At 31.5% G+C, this 25,003-nt stretch overlaps 1 protein-coding gene across 1 annotated transcript in view; it reads right to left on the reverse strand.

The window, feature by feature from the left end:
- Positions 1–22,064, reverse strand: part of LOC111715463 (uncharacterized) — a 34,753-nt gene extending 12,689 nt beyond the window's left edge. Inside the window, exons 1-7 of the mRNA XM_023490786.1 lie at positions 21,941–22,064; positions 19,102–19,167; positions 17,571–17,672; positions 15,462–15,535; positions 7,432–7,508; positions 1,488–1,568; positions 1,097–1,165 (exon numbers count right to left, since the gene is read on the reverse strand). Coding sequence (XP_023346554.1) covers positions 1,097–1,165; positions 1,488–1,568; positions 7,432–7,508; positions 15,462–15,518 — 284 coding nt within the window. The 5' untranslated portion in view covers positions 15,519–15,535; positions 17,571–17,672; positions 19,102–19,167; positions 21,941–22,064. The remainder of the gene's footprint in view (positions 1–1,096; positions 1,166–1,487; positions 1,569–7,431; positions 7,509–15,461; positions 15,536–17,570; positions 17,673–19,101; positions 19,168–21,940) is intronic.
- Between the last annotated feature and the right edge of the window lie 2,939 nt (positions 22,065–25,003).

Below are 25,003 nucleotides of genomic sequence, written 5' to 3' on the forward strand. Positions count from 1 at the left end.
TAAAAAATACAGACAGACAATATATATATTTACTTTTTTTCAGTTGTTTTTCCTAAGTTTCTCCACTGCTTCTAAAAGATTTTTTATTTAATAGAATTTATAATTTAATATATTTTAGGTCTATGACGTTGGGTTGCGAAGATGAAATAATTAGACTAATAGAGTTTATGGCAAAGACTCATTTAAAAAACTAAAATCATCATTTTTAAAAACTGATTACGATACATAATATGGATGTTAGGTACTTTCCCAAAGGCCTTTTTCCATCGGCAAATTCCCAAATGTGCAATTTCCCAAGCGGCAACTTCCCAAATATACATTTTCCCAAGTAACAATTTCCCAAATGGCAACTTCCCCATTAAGGAAAAGCGGCAACTTCCCAAATGTACATTTTCCCAAGTAACAATTTCCCAAGTGGCAACTTCCTCATGAAGGAAAAGCGGCAACTTCACAAATGTACATTTTCCCAAGTAGCAATTTCCTTAAAGAATTTACTATATTATTTTTTAAAACAAGTAATAGGCGCAGCGCTCGGCCCTCAAGCCCATACTAGCCGCAATGCTTGACCCCCTAGCCCATCCTAGCCGGAGCACTTGGCCCCCTAGCCCATCGTAGCCACAACGCTCGGCCCCCCATTGTAGTCTTTGGCGCCTTAGATGCCTAACCTAACCTTAAATAATGTACTATATGTTCTTAAATAATGTACTATATTTTCTTTAAAACAAGTAATAGCTGCAGCGCTCGGCTCCATCCCCCATCCTAGCCTCAGAAGGCTTAACCTAACCGTAAATAATAATAAGGATAAACGCATAATAAGAATAAAGACATGTAAGGACGCAAGGCGAGAAAGAAAGTTTTGATAAAAAAATGAAAGTAAGAAAGGTTGGATGAAAAAATGAAAGGATGCAAAATGGGATGAGGATGTGAACATATGAAAGGCAATTCAGAGAAAGTTGGATAAAGAAATTAATGGAAGAAAAGTTGGATAAAGAAATGAAAGAAAGAAAGGTTATATGAAGAAATGAAAGAAAGATAGAATGACGGAAGAAATGAAAGAAATGAAAGTAAAGAAGGAAGAAAGAAACTACATATTTACCTTGATAATAAAGCAGAGGAAAGAAGCAGAAGGAGAACATCACGGTTGCACAGATAGTTGTAGTTTAACCTAAGCAATTATCCAATAAATCAATCTATCAAATTATCAACCAATTAATCAATCATTAAATTTATCTATTCATTATCTATTAATCAATTAATCAATAAATTAAGTAATATGTTGATCAATTAATCAATCAGTCAGTAAAAACAATAAATTAAGTAATATGTTAATCAATTAATCAATCAATCAGTAAAAACAATAAATTAAGTAATCAATCAATTAATCAAACTATATATCTTTCTATCTATCTATTTATCTATTTATCTATCTATCTTTTTACTTATCTATTTATCTATCTATCTGTCTATTTATCTATCTATCTACCTACCTAAATATTCCTATGTCTGCTGGGTTGAATCTTGAAAGAAGAATTCTCTTCTGATGAAACTTTATATGCTGCATAGCTCTCCTAAATATATTTATTACTAATTAGGCTTTTAGATTTCTTAGCATCTTCAATTGTGAACATTTTCTCTTCGAAAAACAAAATCAAAAAAGTTTTCAAAATTTAATGCAAATCGATTACTTGGATGTAAATTTTTAAAATTTTTTTCATCCATAAACCTTACCTGGGGACATGTAAAGTCCCACACAAAATTTAGGTCTGATCGGTTTGCCGTTATAACGGTTATTGAATACAAACAAACACCCAGACAAGCAACGTATATAGATAGATTAAGTTTTGTTGAACAAAGGATTTTGAGTTTTTGCCACAAGCTCAAATTTTCTATGCGCTACATCTGTGCAACCTAATGGTGTAAACTAAAGAAAGATATTTCAAATTTAGATTATTTAATCTAACAGAATTCATAATTGAAATATCAAAGGTCTACAACATCGGGTTGCTAAGATATAGGCGGGAAAAGTTAGAGTTTGTGGCAAAAGCTCATTTCCTTTAACAAAGTAACAGTAAGACATAAACCTCTCGAGCAGGATTCCTCCAGTTTACTTTCCCGCTTTTCATTCAAAAATCCGTATTAGCTTCTCAATTGGCCCAAGATTTGCCAGATACTTGAGAGAAGTTTAGTTAAGGGTGGAAATTTTAATAAAATGGCACAAATTATTTGCATTTTAACTAAACAGTTCAAATTTACAATAACAATATACAATAAAATTTCTTTGTTTTTCTCTGTAAAAAAAATATTTGTTTCAAATTGAAGCAAAACAACGATATCTTTCTTATATATTGATCATATAAAGGTTTTAAGATGAAGGGTACCATTGTTAATCGGGCATCATCTCTTTAAATGGAAGACCATGTGATAAATTGACAATAACGTTACTGAAGGGAAAATCCAAAAGTTTGTTTTGTTAATCAGCCTGGAAAAAATGAAGGGATGCATAAAAGAAGAAAATAAATTAAATCTTAAAACTGCGTAGTCGTCTCTGATGTCTTTTCTTTTTTGGAACGCCTCTAGATCCCTTCAATTATGAATCCAACACGTTTAAGATTAACAGCCACAAGATTATTGGAGAACTACTAGGAATGTTGTATTATGATAATAATGTATCTAATATTACAAGATTATTGGAGAACTACTAGGAATGTTGTATTATGATAATAATGTATCTAATATTACATAGTAGAGATGTCAACGTTTTGATTTTTCTAGATTTTAGCTTTCGTTACGATAGTGTTCATCAAAAGTATAAACGTTTGAAACGTTACGTTTCACATTATGAAATTTTATGGCATAGTGTAACGTTACGTAATGAATTTTCTGCACTTGAATACCTTATACAACGTTAAGCTTTTGTAAACGTTAGTGAAAAAAGGAAGCTCCGTTACACTTTTGCATTTCCCGTTTTAAAAAACTTTCCCAACGTTGCGTTAAAGCTTTTTTAATATAAACACAATTTTTTAACGTTCCACTTTCATGTAAGGTAAATATTTTTAGAGACCTTACGTTACACTTTCACTTGATTTGAAAACTAAAAGGTGACAAACGTTTTGCTTTCATAAAACTTCATTTGGGCATAGTTCTGTACGTTGCAATTCATTTCAGTGCATAGAATAGTTTTTGTTAACGTTACGCTTTATCTCAACTTTTCCAATATAAACTCTTTCAATTACGTTTAGAAAATTTACTAAAATGCAACTTTTCTTACGTTACGATTTATCAAAACGTTATTGTGAAAACTTTTTTTGTTATACTTTTTTACAACTGGCAATCAAAACTGTTTATTCGTTTCGTTTCTAAGAAAGATTTGAAAAAATGTTCTATACGTTGCGTTGTATTAAAATGTTCAGGCCTGAACGTTTCTTACGTTACACTTCATTAAAAATAATATTGTTTCTAAATTACAAGATCTTTTTTGTGATAATTACATTACTACTTAAGTATTTTTCATCCTAAAACATGAACCATGGAAAAAATTGTGTTGTTAATCCCTTTTTTACTTACCAGCTGCAATGTTGCTGTTGTATTGTTAACCTTTTTAGAGAATGTGTAGAAGAAAATGCAATATAAAGATGTTATAATATTGTTATTTTTAACGGTTTTTTAAATTTGTGAATGAAAATTTTTAGCATTAGACTTCTCAAGGGTGTGTCCTAAAGAGACTAGAGACGTAATTTCAAGTCACCTTTCAAATTTATGGAGTGTCATGTCCAGCATACATTTACAAGATAGGAAAACGCTTGTATTTTCAATCAATAAGGTATATATACACATTACCATTGGGAATTGAGCATGGCCCTCTTTAATGGAGGATCACTATCATTGTGTATTTGACGAGCTTAAAAAATAGACATGTTTTGGGACACTTTATAAAATGAATTAAAATTCGGCAAGGCAAACCCCTTTTGCAAAGATGTAAAGATTAGAAAATTATAATTTGTGGCGAATTTTTAGTTCTTTTTGTGTGTTTTTTTATGTTACTTACAAAGTGAGTAAAAAAGCGGCATTAGCTTCAGTTTACAAACCACAATGAAAATGTTTTCAGTGTTCATGTTTGGGCTTAAAAATATCAAATATAGTAAGACAAATGCTAAATTTTTTTTTACACAAACAACTCGAAATAAAATTTTATAACATTTTTTTCTTTTTTAACAAATCGATTAAAAAATTTATGCTTTTCTAAAGTTTCATAAAAATCTATTGATGAATAAAACATAACACTCAGTTTCCAATTGATAAACTATTTTTTTTCATTTCTAAATTTTTCAACCTAAAATATGAACCATGTCAACTGAAGGTATGATTTCAAATAGTCAAATAAATATGAAACACAGCCATTGCGTTATGTTCACAGACCCAAGTTGATTTTTTTGCCATTAGTAAATTATTTGTTTTACAACAGAAAATGCATATGTAAAATTTCATGAATGTCGTCTTTCTTTTCCGGAGTTTTAGTGGGTTTCATTTAACAATGGCAACTTAAAACCCTTAATTTCCAAGAAACATTTATAAGATTTGAATTTTCAATAATAGAATGTTACAAAAAAACTTGTTTACAATTTAGAAAGAAACTAAGTTTTTTTCAAACTTATCCCTGTAATCTTTCCAACCTAATGGTTTAAACCTTTTTCATTTCAATATTTGTGGTCTACGACATCGGGTTACAAAGATATAGTAAATGAAAATTAGAGTTTGTGACATAAACTCATTTCCTTTAAACTTGAAATAAAAAACCATTAGTCTTTGCTGTCATAATCATCAGTCGAATCTCTTACATTGATAAACTAGAGACATTTTGAAATGTTTTGATTGGCAGAATTATTGTTACACTTTTGAAATTACAACTCAGGCCACATATATCTAACGTTAGACTAATCAATTTAGTATTCAGAGAAAACTTATGAAACTTTTTGATTTAAAGAATTACATTTTTTAAATGTTCTACGTTACATTATTAAAATTTATGCGCTGTATAAAAAACTTTCGTTTCCTGATTATTAAAATAATAACCCACTTCTGAACTTTTCATTATACTATAAGGGAAATCGTTTCTAAACGTTTTCATAAACAGTAATGCATTTTTCAGTTATACAACGTTACACTTTTTATAAGTTGAACTTTGAAATAGAAATCCTTTCGTTACGATATTCAATCAAATCACAATAAATTTTTCAAACGTTAGACTTTTAAGCTCCCCATGGAAACAAAACATTTCTTAACGTTATGGTCAAACAAGTTGTAGATATTAGAAAAATAACGTTACATTACCACAAACCGCTAACGTTGGGGGTATGTTCATCTAACGTTAATGTTTAACGTTAACGTTAGGTGTGAGCTCCTATAACGTTAACGTTTAACGTTCACGTTATGTAGAATATATCCAAACGTTTCATATTATTGTAACGTAACGTACAAAAACGTACATTTTACGTTACGTTACACTATCGTTGACATCTCTATTACATAGTATGCAATTACATTAGACTGTAGTGTATACTAAAAACGTAAATAATATTCTCATTGTTCAGTTTTCAACAGATCAGAATATATTTCTTTCACATCAATAAACAAATATAAAAAAGAATTTAGAATGATATTTCTGAAAACTAAAGAAAAAAGTCATTGCTTTTATATCGATGGAAGTTTTTTGGAGCTGGATAAAATACACAAAATAAAGATAAAAGTTGAACAAGTGTTATACAGGAAATAAAATTGTGATAATTTAATACTTTATATATCCATGACTTAGGAACCTTGATTACTCGCCTCAACATCTAATTTATTATTCCTTTATCTTTACAACATGGTTTAAGAAAATTTGATTTTACTCATAATAAAATAAATTAAAGGATTGAAGTTTAAAATGTGTTTGGTTAACACCATCTGCTTAAAAAGATCGATAAAAGTATTAGAAAATTAGAGTTTGTGGCAAGTTTCTTTTTGGACAAAAAGTAATATTTTTTTACATATTTTTACAAAAAGTTAGTCTCATTATAATCTTTTATAAAAACTTTCCAAAACCTTGATGAAGTTTTCAATTTCACATTATACCTGCAGGTAAAACGAAAACATTAAAGTTAAATTCTTATTTAGAACATTCCAGTAATGGTTTACAATGTCTTTTGAGTTTTAAAAGTTTTAACAAGATTATAAGATCAATTATTGAGAATATATATAATCTCTTGTTCAGAAATTGGACTACAAGTAAAGATGGGCGGGTTCGGTATTTTGCCATTTCGGTCTTTCTTTGTTCTTGAACGACCAATTTCGTTATCAAAATTATCGTTCATTTTCCATCAATTTTGTTTGTTTTCTTGTTCAGCAAATCATTTGTTCAATAGAGACATTCTTTCAGTATAAAAATCGTTTGTTTATAAAAAATTGTGCGTCAAGTAAAAAACTATCGTTTTTTAAAAGTTTGTTCCAAAAATTCGTTCTGTAGTAAAAACGAAAGTTTTTTAAAAAATTTAATTTTTCAAGTTTTTTCGAACGATCTTCAATCGTTTGTTAAAAAGCTATCGTTGCTCGTCCATCATTCGTTTTTTGAACGACACCATCGTTCACAAACAAATTTAGTTCGTTCTCAAAAATTTCCTTCGTCACAAAAACGATGCCAGTCTATAGATACTAAGTAAAAAAGGAGCATGCAACATAATCATAATCTTTACTTTTAGAATATATTCTTAACCTTGAGAAATCCAAACTGAAGAGTCTTAAGAATATTGGTAATTAGTTATTTATGTTCTGTTGAAAGTGGGAGGAGAGAAGAAGGAATGGTGAGGGGAAACGGGATGATGTACTAAACATAATGAAGTGTAAACACAGAGTTGAGGAAAACCATGTTTGCGACAGCTAAGAATTAAAAGTAAATTGGAGAAGAAAAAACAAGAAAATTGAAGAAAGGTGAGGAGTCAAGGTTTATATGAAAAACAGAGTAAAGTAAATAAAAATATATAATGAATTGGGGTGAAGTGAATAAATAATTAAGTAAAGTTAATAAGTTAATAAGAATTGAGAAATAAATTGGTAAAAACAGTTAGTTTGCAACAAAAAAAAAGAACTGATAAAGCTAATAAAGAAAAATTTAAGAAAAAGATTTAATAAAAGTGAAAAAATAAAAAAATTGGGAAGGAAAAAGGGATAAAAGGTATCTAAGATAAAAGTATTAGAAACGAACAAATGAAAAGATAAAAGGAAAAAAGAAAATTCACTACGAAAATATAAATAAATAAAGAGAGGAACAGAGGCTAAAAGGAAGAAGCATTAAATACATTTATAAATGAGCAAAAAGGAATGATAAACATTAACGATAAATAATACAAAGATTAAAGGATGAAAGAAATTATAAATGAATGGATGAATGAATTATACCTTTGTGGATGATAAAGAGAAGCAGGTCTATAAAAGAGACAGATAAATATTCCAGGAATGAGAATCAGACACATCATCTAAATGTTATACAATTCTGTTAAAAACATTTGACACTATGTGGGCAATAAATAAAAAAAACATGCGAAAAGGTGTTTTATTAAGATATATACGTCCATTAAATGTATCTACCATAACATAAAATATATAGATCGATATTTGTAAATATGTTTATATGTAGTACACACCTACTCCATAAAAAGTTCTCTAAACCTATCTATACAGGTCCAACCTGTCTGCTATCAAAGTCAACCAGTCGGTTACAACCCCATGAACTATCAACGCCACTACAATTGGTCGCGATCTCTGTAACTATCAAACCAGGAACGATTACTCTCTTGCAATAAACAGTACGGAGTTACTCCATAAAATAACTTTATTTAGATATCTTATATTACAAGTTAAGGTGAAATGATGTAATTACAATTCTTACGTCGTTATCTATATCACATGATTAATTAAGACACTCATGTTACATATTTATAGCACAGTTAAAGTTTGATGTACGTATTTTTAAGATTAGCGAGGATAAATATAAGCGTAGAAAATCTAATTACAATGCATATTTTAATCTTATTACGTAGCTCATGTTTAGTATATCTACTCTAGGTATGCTCATGTTAACAAATATGGGTATTGCTATGATATTTGCTACTAAGGGGGGGGGAGAGGATGTTGAAAATTAGGGTTATCTATTCCTAAATATGGGTATTGCTATGATATTTGCTACAAAGGGGGGGGGGGGAAGATGAGGAGATAATTCTTTATTTCCAGCAACTCCAAATCTTCATATATTCCATTCTTGGTATCTGTTGTAACTTGAGTACACTGTTGTAGACCTCCTTTGGAACTTGATGACAGACCTCATTTTACTGTAACATTTCTGTCTAGGAACCAATTTAGAAATCTGTCCTGTAACATCCCAACAGAATTCATGGTGTACAGCGCTGCATTCAGGAACATTGACAGATTTGCATTCTTGTACAGACTATGTGTCAGTATACCCTCTGAGAACCTCATGCCACTCTTCTCTAGGCCCATCATGTAATTCTTGTCTAGGCTTGTCACAAGATTTTCCCTTTTTGAACATTCTGGTACACCATCTTGGGAATATTCTGGTATACTTGAGTAGGTTCATCCCAACCTTTTCCTTGAGAACTGCATTGAGATCATTTTATTACCATGGATACAATTGCAGACAGGATTGTTTACCAGGTTGCATACTCTAACATTCTCTTGTTTAGGAACCTGGTTACATTGTTGGAAATTTTCAACATTACACAGGTGATCAGTTCTGATGTCGCACTCCTTCTCATTAGTGATCTTCTTCACAAACTTCTGCATGTTATTGCACATCTTTTTCATAGCACTTTCTCCTTAACACCACCTGACTCAGTTTGCCGTTCATGATCTCCAACTGGTTCTCCTTTATCATGTCACAGCCCTTTTCCTGTGTCTTAAAATACTCCTTCTTGTATCTCATCCTATAATCCTTTTCATCTTTGATGGTATACTTTTCGTCAAAGTTGGTGTTACACTGCTGTCCATATCAAATCTGGAACTTCTTTCCATAATCAGTTTAACACTTCTGCTTGGGAACATCTTGGCACTTTTGTTCTGGAATGAAGGAGGTTTTGAGCATTTGAACAGTATTGCACTCTTGTTTCTACAAATCATGACACTCCTGTTCTTGCCCTACACTTTCTTTCTGTACATCTACCTTTTGACCCCTATATTGCTGCTCCAAGTGTCTTCTCTTTCTTACAGACTCAAACTCTCTCTCTCCAGATTTATGTCTGGCTCCAGGTCTATGCTTGAGTCTGGATCTGTGCTGACTGACTGTTCAGTCCTCGCTGCATTCTGTAGTTCAGCTAACCTTCTGTGTTCTTCTTCTGACTCAGCTATCTCATAAATTTTTTTAATTGTTCTGCTTTCACATTTTTTTGAGCACCCAGAACACAATCTATTTCTCCCCTGTCTTCATCGTCCTGGACCAATAGACGATGGCTGCTTTCCTTCGAGTCTGGGGTGCTCTCCAAACTCAAAACCTGCCAGAAGAACCATGACAACAGCATTACTATATGTCACATAATTGCAGAAACTATCTGGCTCCTTCTATTTCTATGTGTTTCTTGAAACTGATGATCCTTGCTTGATTCCCGGTTTAGACTGATCGTTCTTAATCCGCCATTTCTCTTGCTTGCTGGCACTATATACACACTCTCCTTATCTCTATAGTATTGTACCATTCTCTCTCCGTCTTTGATCACTACCTGTATCATCATCTCTTGCCTCTGTTCTCTCATAATTAATCCCCGTTCTATCTCTCCCTTATCCTGTCTAAAGTTTCCATTCAAACCAAAGTGGTATTTTTCTTGCTTGACTAGGTGTTCCAGTTTTTCTTCAAGGTTTTTTCTGATTTCTATATCTGGTTCTTTATCCCGTAGATATTCCAGTTTTTCTGCTGCGTTTTTTCTGATCCCCTTCTCTGGTTCCTTATCCTGATTAGGTCTTTGTTTGCTTCTACTCATCTTGCCCTCTTTTCTCTGATTTTTCTCGAACACAGTTTATCTCCTTTTCTTCTGTTCAAGCTGCACTTTTCTTGACTCTAATCTCTGTCTACGTTGTCATTTGTGTTATCATCGTTATCAGCTAGAGCTGTGAAGGTAGGAGGGTTAGAACCTGTTTTCACAACTGCAGTCTCAGCTAGAGCTGTGAGGGTAAAAAGGGTTAGAACCTGTTTTCAAAACTGTAAGACTTGCTCTTAATCCCTTCTTGTCTGCTGGTTGTCTCTCTGAACTTTCTGGTTGATTCTCTAGAACCAGATTAACTTTCTTATTATCCTTGCTGCAACCCGTCTAAATCTGTATTTGTTGTGGATACAGCTGTTGATTTTTCATAACGTGTTGGGTTTATAAAATAGCTCTTTGGATCACTATCCTTGCAAGTTTGAACCTTCTTACTTTCTCTTTTCTCTCAGCCTTCATTTTCTTGTTAATTTTTCTTTCCTTTACCAACTTCCTTGATTCAATAATTCCTCTTCTTTTATCTTGTTTTCTTCTTTTCTTTTGGTCTCGATTCCTTTGTTCTGACTTTTTCCACTCTTGGTACTTATTTCTCTGTGTCTTTCTGTCTAGTTTCCACTCTAGGGAATTGGTTTTTCTGTGTTAAAACTCAACATGTTTGTCTTCATGTAACGCTCTTGTTCTTGATCTTGGTGTTTCTCCTGGTCTTGATGTTTCTCTTGATCTTGAATCCAGCGGTTTTTTCTTCATATTCAATATTTTAATATTTGATTCCTTAGCTGTTTATGCTGTATTCCCTTCTAGATCTGTTTCTCCGTGATGTTTAGGGGTTGGCTCTACCCCTGAGAATTTAAAAGTTTGACTGCTTCCTCTATCAACTTCCCGTTTTGTTTTACTATCTTGTTTTTATCTGTCTTAAAGTTTTTACGAATAAATGTCTTCTTACTCTCTTCTGTGGAACAATCTGATTTTATTATATCATCATTATATCATTATTTATATCATTTATTGTTTCTGTTCATGTTTTATCTACAATCTCTGTTTTTGGTTCCATGGCTTGTCTGTTGTCTTTTTTCTACAATATTGGTTCTTGACTTGGTTCTTGTTCCTCTGGTAGCATGGATTTGTTGAAGTTCTTGTTTTCTAGTTTTCTTTCTCCCTGATTCATCATTAAACTCTCGGCAATGACTATGAAATCTGCATAATTCTGTTTCTTCTTATATATATATATCTATATGTTAATGAATACAACATTTTTGTAGCTCTTATTCGGTTAATAAATAAGACATAAATTTAATTTTTCAATGAAAATATTTAAGTTTTTTGTAATTTTCAAAATTTGGTCTGTTGTTATAAAATTGGTCCATTTACAGATTTTCACAACAGTTTTTTTTCTGTTACAAAATGCAAAGGTTATTTCTCTAGCAATAGATATAAGCTCGTTCAACTTGTTAACGAGCGTTCGTTAAGGCTTATAATTTAAGCCGCGGTTTAAATCCGCCAAAACCCGGTTTAAACTAAGCGCCGGTTTAAATCTTGAAACATTTGATGCAATTTTAAGTGGAACCAACCATATTTAAACCGCGGCTTAAATTTAAATCGCCGCTCAAATTCTTTAAATTCGGCCACTGGGCATCTATGCATAAATTCCAAGTTTGGAGAATAGAGAGTTATGTGTGAAAAATATCAAAAGGAATATTTTCTTTTCAGACAAGTTTATATTGAAAACTTGTAAAAAGTGTGAAAATAAAACACCATCTCATCTTTTCTTGTTTCAGATTTTTTGTCAGAACCAGCTTATCCAGAGAGGGGGGGGGGAGGCGGGAAGGGGACTTGATAATGTATTATGTTCAAAGAGGAGGAGGGGGTTGGGTTGGAACGAACAATAATAAACAATAATTAATCTCGATCTAGTTGTTTTTAAGTGTAGCTTAGTGTAATTAGTTTAGTTTAGTTTAGTTTAGTTTAGTTTAGTTTAGTTTAGTTTAGTTTAATTTAGTTTAGTTTATTTTAGGTTAGTTTAGTTTAGTTTAGTTTAGTTTAGTTTAGTTTAGTTTAGTTTAGTTTAGTTTAGTTTAGCTTAGCTTAGTTTATTAAAAGTTTAGTTTAGGTTAGTTTAGTTTAGTTTAGTTTAGTTTAGTTTAGTTTAGTTTAGTTAGTTTAGTTTAGTTTAGTTTAGTTTAGCTTAGCTTAGTTTATTAAAAGTTTAGGTTAGTTTAGTTTAGTTTAGTTTAGTTTAGTTTAGTTTAGTTTAGGTTAGTTTAGTTTAGTTTAGTTTAGTTTAGTTTAGTTTAGTTTAGTTTAGTTTAGTTTAGGTTAGTTTAGTTTAGCATAGTTTAATAAAAATATATCCTTTGACAGTTGTGTATGTGTGTCACTGAGTATGTCATCTGAATACAAATATGAATCAAGAATATAAAGAAGTTGGAGGGGATATAGGGGGCTTTACAGATATTGGGGTTAAAACTTTGTTACAACTTAAACTTCCATTTTTTCTTTTGATAGACCTTTTAATGTTATTTGATTTCTCTCATTTGTCTCATCATTATTTAATCAGACATTTTTAAAAACGTTTTTTTTGTTCTGTTTGTTAAATTTTGTTTAGTGTTAGTTTAATGAAACCACAATTCATGTTTACTGCTAAGTAGAAGCCTGAGTTGTCCGATAAAATCCTTTTAAAACGTTGAGTTACTTTTTTTTACTTTACAATTTGCAATTTATACAAACATGGCCAGAATAGAAAAAGTAAAAGCCAGTGAAAGTTCAAGCAACCTTTTTATAGTTATCATGGTATAGACTACTAAATTCTCTTTTTGAAAATTACATTACAATGTGTTATAAACCGAATTGCTATTCATGTAAAATTAATTAGAGATGTTTTAATATGCTTTGATATTTGTTGTGTACATGTCAGAAAATTACTTTAAACTCTAGTTATTCGAATTAATGTATAAATTATTTTGCATAAGATAAATTCGCACCCTGATCTCTAATCGTTCTCCTTAAATCTATTTAATTGAAATGTTTTGTTATCATTACCAAAATTAGGTGGAAAAAATAATCAAAACAGCCAAGAGCTATTTTCCACCCAATTGCTTTATACTTGTACTGTTAATATAATCATCAATTTGTAATTGTAAACTCGTTCTGTATATGCAGATACATGTATTTTAGCAATAAACTTTATCTTATCTTATCTTGGTATAGCTTTAAAGTTCAAAAATGTCAGGTTTCAGAGTATTTAATAGGGTTTGACGGTATCTTACAACTAGTTTGAGGGATCCATTGCGAGTTTTGTGGGTTTCCTAGGAAATCAAAGGATTTCATAAGGTATCTTACTCGTTTGGGGGATATTAATAGATTTAGAGAATTTAAAAAAAACCTAATGGGATCGTTTAAGGACAGAGCGGATTTCTCAGAAGTTTTTACGAGGGTTCAGAATAGGTTTAAAGGGTTCTTGGTATCGCATTTGAGAGCATGGGATCTTAAAAATCGAAGAAGGAACTGAGTGCTTGCCACAAACTCATATTTCCTTATTTATTTTATCTTTGTAACCTGATAGATGAAACCTTTGATATTTCAAGCTAAGGCTATGATATCTATGATAATTCATAGTTTGTTGAAAGAACTAAGTTCTTTTATCATGTTGTTTAAATGGACTTATAAATAAATAATTTTATTTTCATTAGATGAAATAATATTTTTGTTAGAAAATAAATATTTTATTCCATTGCATGTTTGCTAGATGGTTTACGTATAATTCTAAACCAGAATAATAATTCATGAAGCCAGAGCTTAAAATAACTGATTTCTCGTCGATCAAATTTCTAAGATCTGCCAGAGAAAATTATTAAGTTTCCCGCAAGGAGAGACTAGGTTTAAATCTTCCTGTCAGATTTAAAACTTTCCATCTCTGATAGTTTTAATTTTCTTTGAAATTCCCTTACTGTTAAAACAGAAATGTCAGGAAAAGTTATACAAATATTTAATTTTTGCATTATGTATCTTGTATGCATTCATTTTTTTAAATCATATACTTTGCACTTTTTTCTTTGCTTTACATTTAAAGTAAAATCAGAAAATTTTTCTTCTTTAAAAAATAACATACAGAATGATTTTCTTTTCTATTATCTTTATGTTCCTTGTGTTTGTTTTAAATGGAAACTAAAGTGTTTTATGAAAATAAATTTAGGTTTTACTGCTTAAATAAATACTTGTATTGCCCATAAACCAATAAACTGCTTTGTCTCCTGTTTATGGATTTTAAATTCAAATACATTACAGGGTAGGTCACAACAGTTTACAAACTAACCAGGAGGAGAAGGTTAAGTTCAGTTGACATTACTGATGACTCCATTGCTCCCCTAGTTCTGATTTTACACACAAGTGTAGGACAAAATAATTTATAAATTCAAAATATTTTTGTTCTTCTTAACAGGTCTTTCATAAGAAATTAATCTTACATGCATTCTACTTGATATAGTTTGACGTGAGGTAGGGAGGGTTGGTGATGTATAACAAACCCCAATAATTCATACATCCTCATATACATTAATGTAAGGTGGATTGGCGATTGGTGGACTGAATTTTGGATCCCATGTCTGTGAAAATTACATATTCTTGAATATTTGTAATAAAAAACAAATCTGTACTGGTGAGTTTAAAAGAGATTTCATTTTGATTGAATAAAGATAAGATCGAAAAAATGTTAATTTATTTATGTACTTTCTGCCTTTATTATTTGGAATTCTACGTTTTAAATATTTCATAAATCAGAAAGTTTGTTTTTAATCTAATATTAATTCTGTAAAAGCATGCTGGGAAACTTGGGCTTTTATGATAAACAGTTTAGATATATGGTTAAAAAATTCTAGAATTAATCAAAAACCTTGTAAATAAACAAATTTTATATCTATATACTTGTATACCTGTATACCTGAATACCTGTATACCTGTATACATGTATACATACATAACCTGTGTACCTGTATACCTGTAAACCTGTATATCTGTATACCTTTATACCTGTACACCTGTCTGTATACCTTTATACCTGTTTGCCTGTATACATGTATACATGTATACCTTTAAACCTATATATCTGTATACCTGTATACCTTTTTAAGTGTATGCCAAGGAGTATGGAATATATATTCTATACTCCTTGCTGTATACCTGTATACCTGTTTAAGTGTATGCCAAGGAGTATGGAATATATATTCTATACTCCTTGCTGTATACCTGTATACCTGTTTAAGTGTATGCCAAGGAGTATGGAATATATATTCTATACTCCTATCTGTATACCTGTATACCTGTTTAAGTGTATGCCAAGGAGTATGGAATATATATTCTATACTCCTTGCTGTATACCTGTATACCTGTATACCTTTTTAAGTGTATGCCAAGGAGTATTGAATACATATTCTATACTCCTAACTGTATAACCTGTAAGCCTAATCTCCATCCTTGTTCTCTAAGTAGGAAATCACAGACTGGTGACATCACAAGTATACCCACACCTAGAGAAAATATGGAATAAAAAAGAAAATAGTATAATACGGTAGAATAGGAAAGACAAAAATAACTAAATGTTTAGCTAAAGTCATTTTGCTTCTATAATATTCATCAGGTGAGAGTTGCTTTTATTTAGAAATGTTACAGATACGTTAGAATAAATTGTTTATGCAGACTTTAAAGTTGAAAATTCAATGTACTGTATGGTCGGACGTAGCTAGTACAGAGCTAAATTCATTTTTTTTTCATTTCAGCTGAAACACTCCGGTATGATGAAGACGACATGAGCTATCTAGTCTAATTTATCTAGGGTTACAGGCTACTTGTTTTGTCTATGTATCTACGTAATATTCTGGTTCGGGTTTTATTCTTTAAAGAAAGGAGTTGAGTTTTTACCACAAACTCTGATTTTCTAATCTCTATATCTTTGTAACCCAATTTCGTAGACCTTAGATATTTCAAACTATTAATACTTAAAGATAAAATAAGCTAAATTTGAAATATCAAAGGTTTGCACCATCAGGTTGCAAAGATATTGGGATCAGAAGATTTGAGTTTGAGGCAAAAACTCAATTCCTTTTATCCCAGAAACATCGATTTTTAAGCTTAGTCTTTGACTGAAACTTTAAGTTGAGACCCGACATTGTTGAGTTTTTTGAAGTAATTCGCTGATTCTTAAATTACATTTCTCTCTTAAGAACAAATAGTCACAAGCATTAATTCAAAATAAGGTCCAATGCTTGTATTTTAGTCTCAATGTAAGCTTTGCCTTTACCTGACCCGATATCAATTATACTTTTGAATAAAATAGTAATTTGAGTAATTTTCTAGATTTCAATATATTTAGGATATTCCCAAATACCTTGGTATTTGTGAAAATTTCCTGAAAATATTGAATGTTCAATAAAACACCCTCAGATACTTTTAGGAATTGGAGAATTTCCCAGATTCCCTGGTTTTTGGGGAATACCCCATATTCCCTCCCAATATCTTGAGAAATTCCTGAAAATGTTAAATAAAACACCCACAGATATTTTAAGGTATTGGGAAATTTCCCAGATTCCCAGGCATTTGAGGAATTCCCCAGACTCCCAGATATTTGGGAAATTTCCCCAATTTCCAGGCATTTGGAGATTTCCCGAAATTTTCCATTTTCCTATAGGAATTTGAGAGTGTATATTTTTAAGATTTTGGAAATTTCTCAAATGACTGGATATTTGGGGAATTCCCCAAATGTCTGGGTACTTGGAAAATTTTCTAAGATTCCCAGGTATTTGGGGTATTTCCCAAATTCCCAAGAATTTGGGGAATTTCCGAAGTTCCCAGGTATTTAGAGTATTTCTGAGATTTCCAGGAATTTGGGAAATTTCCAATTTTGTCCATTGCCTTAATTGCTGTCACTCCATCTGAAGACTCCAAATTTTCGTTTGAGACCCCCAGATTTTCATTTTTTCCACTTAATTCGCGGGCTCAGGTGTAATTTTCAAAATTAAACTTTCTTTTGTGTTCGGTAGTCAGGGAGAAAGCATCATCATTGGAGTACTATTGGAGACCCCAATGGACGTCTCGTTGGAGATCCCCATTATTTTCGTTAGAAAAATCCAGATTCTCATTGGAGACCCCCAGATTTTCATTGAAGACCCCATTTTTTCGTTGGGGGACTCCAATATTCCTCCAATGATGATGATTGCATCCCTGACTTCGTGTTAGGTACAATTTAACAGAATATAAAGGGTGTTTAACGCTGCGGCTTTGACATTTAGAATCATGATTCAGGGAACCACCCCTTATAGTACAGTGAAAAATGAGTGTGACTAGTGATAGCCTTAGAATTGTGGAATAGAAAGACGTCTTTAGATTCAAGTTATAAATTTCAAAAAATCCTATTAACATGAAACATACTTGTAGTGCAACCAGGCTCATTTAACTTTTTAAGTGATTTTAAAAACTACTTGCTTTGTGAAATCCTAAAATAAAGTATTGCTTGAATGTCGTCTTCCTATTCCACAATTTTCTGGTTTGTAAAATAAAACCATTTACCTGTTGAAGCGCAATGTAAAGTTTCCACTGTATGTTTATTCTTCTTAAAATATTGGTTTAGAATAACTGTGCTAGTTTCCCGTACCAGGGTCCACCCTACGCCTGGATAAACAGGAAACTGAGGTCAAAACTTTGTGTCCGAATGTGCTGATTTACAACGCTCTAATCACATGCTATTCTATAGGAATTAGTTTAATACTTTAGACATAAAAATATACGGATCAATGTTTAATACAGGGATTTACACCACAGAAGTTGTAACCTCTGAACAAACGCCTCAAGTCCTAATTTGAATTCCTTTATTTTGTAATCTGATGGTGTAAAACCTTCGATATTTCAAAGTTTGGCTACTGATCTCACATTATCCATAGTTTGAAATATCAAAGATCTGCAAATTAATAGATTTAAAATAGACTTATTTGTTGTATCGTTGTAAAATTGTACAATTATACATAAAGTCTTGTTGTACAACTGTGTGCACTAAAAGTCAATTGTTATAAAATTGTAAAATTATGCATAAAAACCTTGTTGTACATTTGTGCATAAATAAAATCAATTTTTGTAAAATTATACACAAAGTCTTGAATTTAGTTGTCAATCTTGAAGCTTAATCTCCTAATGTACGACAAGAAACACATTAAGGTGAGGAGTGTAGAGAGTAAACCAGCTTGAAATGCAAATTTTATCCAATTCAATTCAATCTTAGCAAATTATTTACATAGAGCACAAACAACTCTTACAAAAATAAGCGGAAAACAATTAAATATATAAAAGATTATATTCTGTTTTCATTTGTTTAAGGGACTGTCGTCATAATTTTAGGTGATCCTCCATTTAAATAGGGGCATACTATACATTTAAAACATTAATCTAAATAATAACGTGTGAAATGTCTTTTTTTGACTTGAAAAGTATTAGTTTCTGATAATTTCTACATTGTTCCTGCAGCAGAAATACGCAAGTCGCTTATGCAGAGAAACTGCTGCACAAAGGAAAATAAACAGGTTTTAAAAATAAAAATATGGATATCATAATTCATAAGGGTACCGTTTAAATCGGACATATTACTCTATTAATATAGGGTTACTTTAAATTACGCTTAAAGTCCCATTACATGTTAAAAGAGTAAAAATAAAAAGAAAAGAATGTGCTCTAATTGGAGAGAAACTAAAGAACCAAGGTTTGTTTGAACTTTAAGTTTCTTCTTTTTATAAATATTTAATGCTGGCACAGCTTGTTTCAAACTTGAATCTCCTCGTTCAAGAAAATGCAGGGGCGTATGCCCCCCCCCCCTACGCGTGCCCCCTTGAGGGGGGGCTCCCGGGGGGGGGGGGGGGGGGGGGTTAGGTTAATATTACATCTTCCTCAGGCAATCTACATTCTACATTGCATTGCATTGCACTCGATCACCCAAAGAAAAGGAAAATTCTAGAAGTTATGCTTCTGAAAGATTTATTTAAAAGCAAGTATTTAAAAAAAAATCCAATAAGAAAAAATTATATCATGTTTAGATATATATATATGAACCTACCTATACACAGGGATAAACTGATGAATAATTGATGAAACTGAGAACTGAAGGAAGTAAACAGAAATCCTGAAATCTATCTTTTATCAGACTTTCCACAATATTTAGGATAAAATAATTAAATATTTTAGCACAAATTTTACCGATAAGGTTTGATGTAAAATTTGATGAAGATTGATCGCATGTCACGCCCCACCGGTATACATTTAGATATCCGAGCTGAGCCAACCTTTGCGGTCCTACTTTGGACTGTACCGCCAATTTACAATTACTAAATCGGCAGAGGATAGTAATGTGGGGTTATAATAAGGTAAATTTGTATTTGGGACCCGTTTTTATAAGAACTTGTGTCCTATATTTAGGATTGCAGTAAGGTTAAATCTCTGATTGTGTCTAAACATGGATGCACAGAAAAATAATTATCGAAAGGATAAAAAAATTGCAATCTTAAAAGTTACCCTACAAAAATATTAAATTAAAGACATCATATTCGAATTATCAGAACTAGTAAAGATTTTCTTTAAGTCAGGAATGGTTGATTTTATTGGTCAAAATAACCATTTTATAAAGTACAGGGTGTCCCAAAAAACATGGGAATTCAGTGACGAATTCGATATCGTCTAATACTGAACAATACCTTGAACTTGTTACCATGTGACCAAATTAAAACAATATATAAATTATATATATTTTATATATATTTTATTTATTTATTTAAACAATGTATATAAAGAAAAAGTGTATACTGTGTGGTGACCACCAACCTGATTGAGGGGGGAGGGGAGTAGTACGATACTGAACAATACCTTGAACTTGTTACCATGTACATGGATATGAAAATTTTTATATATATTTATTTTAGAACAGTAGCGAATATATATCTCTATAAATTATAAACTTATACACACACAGAAACAGGCAATAAACTTGTAGCGAATATAGCCTATGTAGCGTATTTTTAGTGTAGCGTTTTTTTAGGGTAGCGTTTTTTTAGTGTAGCGTTTTTTTAGTGTAGCGTTTTTTAGTGTAGCGTATTTATAGTATGACCGTATATAGGTATATTGAAAGGTTAGAAAGGTAAACAGTAGTTTGATAGGAAGATAGACATGAAGACCGGGGGAACCGTAGATTGGTGAAAGGTAGATTGAAAAAAGGTATTTTTTTGTTTACTAGATTAAATAATTTACCAAGAATGTGTTGAGGAACATTTCCAAATTTTATTCTGATTGGAACTGAGAGGTATAGAGGAGAGGACATGATCATTCCTAGATAGATAGATAAATAGATAGAAATATAGATAGATAGATAGTAAGATAGATAGATTGACAGATAAATAGATATAAAGATAGCTAAATATATATATAAACTAGGCTTTTAGGGCGCTTCGCGCCCATCTTCTATGTAAATTGTGAACATGTTCTCTTTGTTTACATTTTAAAACAAAGAAGAAAAAATTTTGCGGTTTTTTAAAAAAAATTCGCGGATTTTCAAGAATTTAAATTTTTTTACAAAAATAAAAAACTTTAAAACACATTTTTTTTTATCATTCATAAACCTTCCCTGTGATCACATGATGTCCCTCAAAAAATGTGGGCCCGATCGGTTCAGTCGTTTTGACGTTTTTTGGATACAAACTAACAGACAGACAGACAAACAGACAGACAAGCCAAATTTATATATAGATGTAGATAGTTATATAGATATATAGATAGATAGATAGATAGATAGATAGATAGATAGAAAAATAGATAGATACATATATAGATAAATAGATAGATAGATATATGGAAAGATAGATAAATAATTAGATATATAAATATGAAAACTGAGAAGCTGTTCTGATTATTGCTTTATAGTTAAATAGATATATAGATAGATAGATAGATAGATATATAGATAGAAGAATAGATAGATAGAGGGATAGATATAGATAGATATATAGATAGACTGATAAGATGACAAATGTAAATGAATTAATAGTAAAAATAGCAGAAAAGATAATATAGAAAATTTTTTAGAGGGATTGCCAGAGAATTTAGCTTTCAAAGTTAAAGTTTAATTTTGCGAGATCATCTTTTTTTATTGCAATAAAAATATTTCTGTCACAAATTGTACTTGTTACTGTATAATATAAAATCTACAAGTTGGTTTTTTACAAATATCAAAAAGAAAGTCACGCTCTGTAATGGAAAATGTTAAAGTCAAAGAAAAGGCATTTCATCTTAGCAAAACATATAAAATGTTTTTTTTTTATTATCATCATTAGATATATAATATATATGTTTGAAGATTCTTTTTGAAATAATAAAGACGGATCACATACGCATTTTTTAATTGTTAATAGACTATGTGCTCAATAATATACCAAATTCTTATATTATCTATGACTTGTTCTTGAGATGAAAAAGAGAAAATAGTTAGAAATTCCATTAGAAATGATGCGCCGAAGAAATGTTGGTATTTTTTTCTTAATTGGGAAAATTGGATAAAAAATCGCCCACAATCATGATCATGCTGAAGTCAAGTGAGGGGATTCGGGGGGGGGCAAAAGGGGGGCGCAAAATGCTCGGAGGGGGCGTCATCTTGCGGAGACATTATAGACACATCTTTGCAGTCTTTTACCCTTTTCTTTAAATAAACTCTAGCAGACATTATAATATTATTGCTTTTATAATTAGGTATTTTAATGCTAATTCATAACAAAGACGATATCGAATTCGTCACTGAATTCCCATGTTTTTTGGGACACCCTGTAAAATGTTAAAAGTAGTATTTACCAATGAGCGAATAAGGCTTTGAAAGAAAAGTTGCATTTGCAAGAGTTCTGTAGAAGATAATGTTCCTAGAGTAAGCAGAATAGTTCCAGATACAGCAACTACTCTTACAGGTCTAGTAGATCCCAGGTAGTAGCTTACAGGTGATACTAGATAGCTTACAACAAGGGCAGATACTTCAAGAATACCTAAGCAGGTAGGTAGGTAGGTAGGTAGGTAGGTAGGTAGGTAGGTATAGGTAGGTAGGTAGGTAGATAGGTAGGTAGGTAGGTAGGTAGGTAACTAGGTAGGTAGGTAACTAGGTAGGTAAGTAGCTAATTAGGTAGATAGGTAGGACGGAGGGGGCGCAACTCCGTTCGCCCACCCCCCAAGTTGTGTCACTGTTCATAACAACTGCGTTAAAATAAGACTAACTGCCAAAATTCTTGATTTTCCTGTGCTGAACTTTTAAATATAAAAAAAAATATTTCAAAAATATTTCTATGACCTGGTCAAAAAAATTCAAAATTTTCCATTTTTTTGCACATAATCGAAAACTTTTCATTGAAAACTGCTTCGATTTTTGTTATCACTTGTGATTTATATAAACATACCTGATATAAGTATGTTAAGTAAACAGCTAGCCAGACAAACCATCCAACCCCATCCTCCCTCAGGATAGTACCAGTGCCCGATATATCTATATAAATAAGGCATAAAGGGACTGTAAACGTAATTTCAAGTGAACCATTATTAAAAGAGTGACGTGACCGATTCACACTGGTATCCTTGAACCTTCGCCCAAGTAACTACTAACACTGTATTACAATGGAGAACAGATGTTTTTTTTTACATCTATTTGGACTCTTTAGAAACAGATTTTGTTTGGAAAATAATAAGACGGAAATTGGGGAGAGAAAATTCAGAAAAACGAATAAGAATAACAAGAACAAGAAAGTTATAGAAATCCTTGAAGATCGGAAAGAAGAAACACAGAGAAAAGAATAAATTAGCAACTTTAAATTGAGTTTATAAAAGCCAGTAATAAGATTCTAACTTGAAGGTTAAAAAATACAAGAACTGCAGAAGAATAGAAAAAATCACAAGATTAATGGAATTTATGAGAATACATATTTAAAATATGATGAAGATTTAGCACAAATAGTTTTTAAGTATTTAGGTCACATTTCTGCCTATTTGCTTAAAAAATTCTCCGAACAGTTAGATGCTGTCTAATTTTACAAGATAATTAGTCCTCAGAATATTAAGTTTTCTTGGAGGAACAAGGGGACAGGTCAGGAAAAATAAACTCAAGAAAGAAAAGTTGTCAAGAGATAGTTTTAGGAATCTTATTATGTTGAAATATCAAAAGTCATATACGACTTACAGTAGAACAGATATAAACATCAGTTTAGAATTAATTCTTTCTAAGAAATCAAGAATTTAAATTCTTTGGAATGTTTTCTTGGATAAATATTTTGTATCCATCCCCCCCCCCTTGTGAGTGTTTCAGATATATTTCTTCCGGTTCCCGTCTGGGCTTAAACTTCTCACAGATTTTTTAAACTATCATAGTTTTATCTCCCTTTTACCCCTGTCCAGTCAAACTATTTATCATCTACCCCTTTGCAACGTTTTACTGAAATCGATATCCATTATACATTTTAGGGATCCATCGGAAATTCCGTAAACATTTTCAACATTTTAACAATCTACTCGCCCCCCCCCCCCACCCAACAAAAAAGCTAGATTTTGGACTTAAAGCTGTACATGCATAAATTACGCTAGAATATGTGATAAACACTTGAATCAAGAAATGTAAATAAAATATTAGCCTGTTTTGTTTTAATTTGCTGACTCATTTTTCACAATTTTCTCTTTGTCAATGCTTTGGGGAATTTACTTTAAAATATTAAGTTAAAAATTATTGACTGAAATAATTAAATATTGAAAGATAATTTTTTAATCAAACTTCCGGTATTTTTAAATGGCCGCATCAACATGTATAAATGTAAAATGAAGAAGTTGAACTAGGTAAGACTTGTTTAAACTATTCTACTGTATGGTAGAACTTTATTGACTAAAAAAATTGACTCGCATTTGTTCTTAATATATCTACTTAGTTGTTTCAAAGTTATTAGAACTTTCATGAATTACAGTTACACTTGTAGCATTTATTGACCAAAATTAAAATTCACAAATTTCCATCTCTAAATTGCTTCCTTATTTTTGGGTTTTAGCGCAAAGCCGGAGCATTTACAGCTTAAGGAAATGACATTTGCGAAATTGAATTTATCTAAATGAAAATAAAAGTGGCGGAAGTGGAGGATGGAAGGGGGGGTGGGTTGAAAATTGGGAGAACGGGATTGGGTGGCTGTGGGGGAAGGGGGATTTGCGGGTGGTAAGGGGAATTACAATAAAGCGGAAGATGAGAGGGATTTTGAGGGGGAAAATTGTCTAAGGAAATGTAACTTCTTATCAGCTCTTATAATTGTGAACATAAAGAAACACAACTGCAGTAAATTAAGCATATAGTCAACAGCTGGTTTGATAAGAAAGTAAAAATATTCTTTTGTTTTTAATTTTTGATTTTTAGGGGGATTAGCAGAATTCGTAGTTTGAAATATCAAAGATCTAATTATAAGGAGCCAAAGCTATTAAGGCTGATAGAAATATAGAATTTTTCTGCAGCTATTGGGAGACACTGTGCTCTAAATCGACCCATAAGTTCGACCTTGTGTGACTAAAAATCTTCCTTACCATGAGTTCTACAGAATCCGATTTCACAAAAATCTAAACAAACAAGGGGACCCAAAAAAATGACCCCAATAATGCTCAAAATTTAAAAAATAGAAAAACCTTGTTTCTCCGACCCTCCAAAGCGTACTAAAAATAACCGGGGTCATCGAAACTCAATTTTACAATGAGTCTAATAAATTCAAGTTATCGCCGATTTTTATTAATTTTTATGAATGATATATACTTTGGAGAAAAAAACTCAGCGGGAGCGGTTGAACCAGCGGTTGAGATCTAGCCTAGACTCTACGCAGTTCAGAATAAGAAATGCGCCTTTTTTTCTCAAATTTAAAATTTGTTCAATCAATAAATTCGTGCTTTTTTCATTCACATTTTTATTCACTTTTTAAAACTTT

Source organism: Eurytemora carolleeae, unplaced genomic scaffold, assembly GCF_000591075.1.
Source record: "Eurytemora carolleeae unplaced genomic scaffold, Eaff_2.0 scaffold1731, whole genome shotgun sequence".
Lineage (NCBI taxonomy): Eukaryota > Metazoa > Arthropoda > Copepoda > Calanoida > Temoridae > Eurytemora > Eurytemora carolleeae.